The sequence below is a fragment of the Entamoeba dispar genome, genomic scaffold, assembly GCF_000209125.1.
Source record: "Entamoeba dispar SAW760 scf_1105229458601 genomic scaffold, whole genome shotgun sequence".
NCBI lineage: Eukaryota > Evosea > Mastigamoebida > Endamoebidae > Entamoeba > Entamoeba dispar.
The window spans coordinates 5,042-9,301 of record NW_001853274.1 but is presented as its reverse complement, the minus strand read 5'-3'; the positions used below and the strand labels follow the sequence as shown (position 1 = coordinate 9,301).

General features: G+C 23.5%; 4 protein-coding genes across 4 annotated transcripts in view, besides 10 other annotated features; 2 read left to right on the top strand and 2 right to left on the bottom strand.

Moving 5' to 3' along the window:
- EDI_180080 (prp4, putative) overlaps positions 1 to 623 on the top strand; it is a gene marked incomplete at both ends in the record, with an annotated part of 1,215 nt that extends 592 nt beyond the window's left edge. Inside the window, 3 exons of the mRNA XM_001734790.1 lie at positions 40 to 146; positions 216 to 447; positions 511 to 623. Coding sequence (XP_001734842.1) covers positions 40 to 146; positions 216 to 447; positions 511 to 623 — 452 coding nt within the window. The remainder of the gene's footprint in view (positions 1 to 39; positions 147 to 215; positions 448 to 510) is intronic.
- Positions 164 to 214: a sequence feature (AT_rich).
- Positions 478 to 509: a sequence feature (AT_rich).
- A 2-nt stretch (positions 624 to 625) lies between the features above and the next one.
- Positions 626 to 667: a sequence feature (AT_rich).
- Positions 668 to 697: 30 nt separating this feature from the next.
- Positions 698 to 747: a microsatellite.
- A 6-nt stretch (positions 748 to 753) lies between these two features.
- EDI_180070 (uncharacterized protein) lies at positions 754 to 2,235 on the bottom strand (the record flags this gene model as incomplete). Its single annotated transcript, XM_001734789.1, has 1 exon — positions 754 to 2,235. One exon carries the CDS (start codon positions 2,233 to 2,235, stop codon positions 754 to 756), a length of 1,482 nt encoding a protein of 493 aa, XP_001734841.1.
- Positions 1,530 to 1,565: a sequence feature (AT_rich).
- Positions 1,725 to 1,749: a sequence feature (AT_rich).
- Positions 2,236 to 2,261: 26 nt separating the features above from the next.
- Positions 2,262 to 2,338: a microsatellite.
- A 143-nt stretch (positions 2,339 to 2,481) lies between these two features.
- EDI_180060 (heat stress transcription factor C-1, putative) lies at positions 2,482 to 3,344 on the bottom strand (the record flags this gene model as incomplete). Its single annotated transcript, XM_001734788.1, has 2 exons — positions 2,482 to 2,871; positions 2,928 to 3,344. The coding sequence occupies 2 exons, from the start codon at positions 3,342 to 3,344 to the stop codon at positions 2,482 to 2,484; spliced, it is 807 nt and encodes a 268-aa protein (XP_001734840.1).
- Positions 2,773 to 2,813: a sequence feature (AT_rich).
- Positions 3,345 to 3,482: 138 nt separating the features above from the next.
- Positions 3,483 to 3,536: a sequence feature (AT_rich).
- Positions 3,537 to 3,601: 65 nt separating this feature from the next.
- Positions 3,602 to 3,641: a microsatellite.
- Positions 3,642 to 3,673: 32 nt separating this feature from the next.
- EDI_179950 (Bone morphogenetic protein receptor type IB precursor, putative) overlaps positions 3,674 to 4,260 on the top strand; it is a gene marked incomplete at both ends in the record, with an annotated part of 1,321 nt that continues 734 nt past the window's right edge. The window contains one exon of the mRNA XM_001734787.1: positions 3,674 to 4,251. Within this exon, the coding sequence (XP_001734839.1) occupies positions 3,674 to 4,251 (578 nt within the window). The remainder of the gene's footprint in view (positions 4,252 to 4,260) is intronic.

Genomic DNA, 4,260 nt, shown 5'->3' with positions numbered 1-4,260 from the left:
TAAATATCCTATACAATTGAAGAATTTATTCAAATTAAGAGAAAAGTAAATTAAATATTAATGTATCATTAATGAAAAAAGGAAAAATAAAAAAGTCATCAAAGAAAAAAGGACAACAAGAAAGTACTTCTCCAGCAGAGTTTTTTGTTTGTTTTTCGTTTTGTTAAAAAAATAAATAATTTATAGTAAAGAAATAACAAAATTAATTTAAATAGGAAAGATATCGATGGATTATGCATGACGTTATTCTTATTGAAAAAGATGGACAAAAGAAAATGCATGGATCTGATTTATATTCATTGTTTTTACAAGAAAAATTATTTTTACATGAATGCACCGTTAAATCTCAAGACCCAAATATTCCATTTATTTTACAATTAAAGAAATACGTTGATATTTACAAGAAAATATTAGATATTGATAAAGCAAAAGAAGAAGAGAAATTAAGTTTGTTAATTTTATTCATCAGTTCTATTCTTTTAATTATTTTAATAACTTATTAAATTATAGAACAAAAAATGGAAGAAATGAATAAACCAAAGGCAGCTGAACCTGTCTATAAAGAACAAACAAATGAAGGAGAACTATTTGATCCATTAGCAGGATTAGATGAAGATGAATAAAGAAAATAATTATTAAATTAGTTTAAATTTATTCTTTTTTTTTTCAGAATGAAAGAAGAGCCATTCAGCTAAATATAAAAAGATACGTTAATAAAAAGATAAATGAATTAAAAATAAATAATTATTAAAATTATAAAGAAAGATCACTTTCTTCATTTTCTTCATTTATATAAGCATTTAAGATTTCTTGAATTAACGAAATGATTTTCGGGATTTTTATAGATTTCTTTTTAATTTCTATTAAAGAAGAATAAATTTGAGATGAATCTAAAATAGAAACAATAGACAATCCATCCTCTAATCTTTTAACTAATATCCTTCTTAAAATTAATAAACTAAGACTTAATTGTTTCTTTGTTGTTTCATTAATGCAGTTACGAAGAGCAATAAAAAAAGTGAAGTCATTATAATATTTTATTAATTCATCATCACCACATGCAAGAAAGAAATTAATAAATGCTTTTATTGCTTCATTAGCGACAATTCCATTACTACAATTTACTAATGAATTAATTATTATTTTCATTGCATTAGTTTCATCTAAAAGAGAGCAATATTTAGTTCCATAAATTTTATCAACACATAAATTTTCAATTGCATAAAAACAAGCTTTTTGAAGTTTTAAATCATTATATAAAATAGCTTTTTGAGTAAGCCATTGAATTATTTCATTTTCATATAAAAAAGGAAAAATTATACTTTCAGAATCTTTATAAGATACAGCCCCAAGAATTATAACAAAAGAACAAGCGTATTCTTTAAATAATTCATTTGAAGAAATAGAAATAATAATTTTCCAAAGTTTAATGATGATATCTTTCATTTCATCCATAGAAATTAATTCGTCTCTGTCAAAATAATATCTAAATCCTATAAAACATGTATAAATAATTTGTTCATCATTTGATAATAATAACTTTTTAAAAATATTAATTATTATTTCTACAATTGAAAACGGTATTAAAGGTTCACTACAAATAAGACTTCCAAGACAATCTGTACATGCTCTTATTATCTCTATTGATTTAGAAGTTTCTAATGTTTTTGAAATAAATCCTTTAAATCTTTCAAAACAATTATCTCTTAATTCTCCACCATCTGAAATAATATTATTTAATAATATTATCCCTTTTCTTTGAATTTCTTCGTTTGAGGAATAATAAAGAATTTGTTCAAGAAGTTTAATAAAATTAGTTGATCCTAAATTTTTTGTATATGCCGAGTCTAATGCTGTCCAATTTATTAATACTGTTAGTGTTTGTTGAACGATATTCGTATTTGGATGTGTTAATAAAATAAGTAAGTTTTGAAGAACTGGAAGTGGATTACTATGACAAAAAACAAAAAGAGCATCGAGGATTGCTTTTTCATTACTTTTTCTTTCAACAGCTTGAATTGCTGCTTGTTTTTGTTTTTCATTAAATCGGTAAATCTTCTTTTTTCTATCAACTGCACCTTCTTCAATTTCAGAAACAGTTAATCCTAATTGGTCATCTTCAATACTTCTTTTTAATGATAGTAGCATTTCTCTTTTTTTTTGTCTTAATGAGGACTGTGCTATTTCTCTATTTTTAAATGCTTGTTTAGCTGGGTTTTCTCGTATATTGGACATCTTTTTGTTATTTAATGAAATTGAAGTTTATCTTTTTTTTGTATTATTTTATTTTGTTTTATATAACGATTAATATATTTTTATTATTTTATTCTTTTTTTTTGAGAGCAATTGACTCACCTATTTTTCTTTTTTTATAGAATGTAAGTAATTATTAAAGAAGTAAATTAAAGAAAAAAAGAAACAGTAAAAACAACATACATTACAATAAATTGTTATAAAAAAGTGAAGTTTAATAATACAAAATTAATGATGAACATCGGTCCTTTGACTATCATCAAGGCTTTGGTATCTTCTTACAAATTCATTTTGTTGAGTTGGTTGTTGTGGGAATTGATTTACTTGAAGTAACATTGGAAGAAACATTTCTATTTGATCTAATCTATTTTTTAGATCAGACCATCTAACTAAATTATTTTGTATTTCATGACGAACTTCTAATAAATCTTTTTCAATTCGAGTCATATCCATTCTTAAAGAGAACATTTTGCAAACATCAGTATTATCATTAGATTGATGTAATGAACTGGGGATAACTAATTTTTTATTTTTTTTTCTTTTAATTTTATCTAAAAATTCAGGTGCATCACGAACAAAGAATTCATGTTTAAAGCAAATACCAGTCTTATATTCTAACTAGTTAATTAGTAAAGTAAATTTAATCATTTAAAAAAAATGTAATGAAAACAAACTTTATGAAATCCATAAATATTTAATTGGCGAACAAAAGATGAAATATTAGAATGTTTGAAATGATATGGTAATACCTCTTTTGCAAACTGAACAGGGTCAGTTATAATAAATGCCTTCCCTTTATGTTCTTCACTCCATTGTATTAATGAATGATATTCTGGTGTATTAACAAGTGAATATAATTTACTAATAAATGGAGTACAATTATGTAATACATCAAATACCATTGCTGATTGTTTATCTTCGCATTTATCTTCTTCCTTTTTTATTTCAAATGTTTTATCTATTGGCAAGTCAACTGAATTAGAAAAGTTTGTTATATTAGATATACCTATTTTTGAATCAATGAGTGGTGTAAATGGATTATGTGTTTCGTTACATGTAGATAATTGAATTAATTTTTCATAGTCTGTCATATCTCCTTTTTGTATTTGAAAATTTAGTTTTGATAGTTCTTATTTATGGTATAAATACTATTGATTTTCCTTTTATTTATTTTAGTAACAACCTTATTATTTTCAAAAAAGAGTTAAAACAACTTTTCTTGTAGTGTCATATATTTTGTTTTAAAATTTCATTTTCTTAAATAACATAAAAAAATATTTTAACAAACACAAGAAAATATTATAAAAATGTGAGATATAAAGAAAATAAAAATATAAAACTGTTCATTAAAATAAAGAAAAAAAAATAAAAAAAAAAAAAAGAAAAAACGAGAACTAGATAAGTTGAGCTGTCGTTGAGGATGTTCAAGAAGACGAAATTAATCAATATTGTACGTAATGAGACAGCTGATAAAGTAAAAGAATATCTTAATAAGAAAAAAGTAGATAAAAAAACATTTGAAAAATTTAAAACGAAAGAGGAGAATCCGTTATATGTTTCTATGATTATTAGAAAAGATTTTGAGATGTCACAAGAGTTAATCAAAGTGATGATTAAAGTAAAAGCTGATATCAATAAATATGATGAAGCTGAACAAACAATATTACATTACGTATGTAATACATTTACTTCTGATGCATCTTTTATTATGGCATTATTACAATTTCCAGGAATAAATGTTAATGCAAAAAATAGAGATGAACAAACTCCTTTACATATTTTTTGTAATCATTTTGCTAATGTTCAATCATATAAAACAGTTTTACAAAAATTTGTTGAATTACATGCTGAAATTGATGCTACAAATTCATATCTTGAAACACCTCTTATTAAAACTGTTAAAAATCAAAAACTTAGAGGTCTTATTGTTCAATTTCTCATTGATAATGGAGCAAATATTAATGTTGCTAATAAAGCAAAAATACTGCATTACATTTTGTTGTTGTT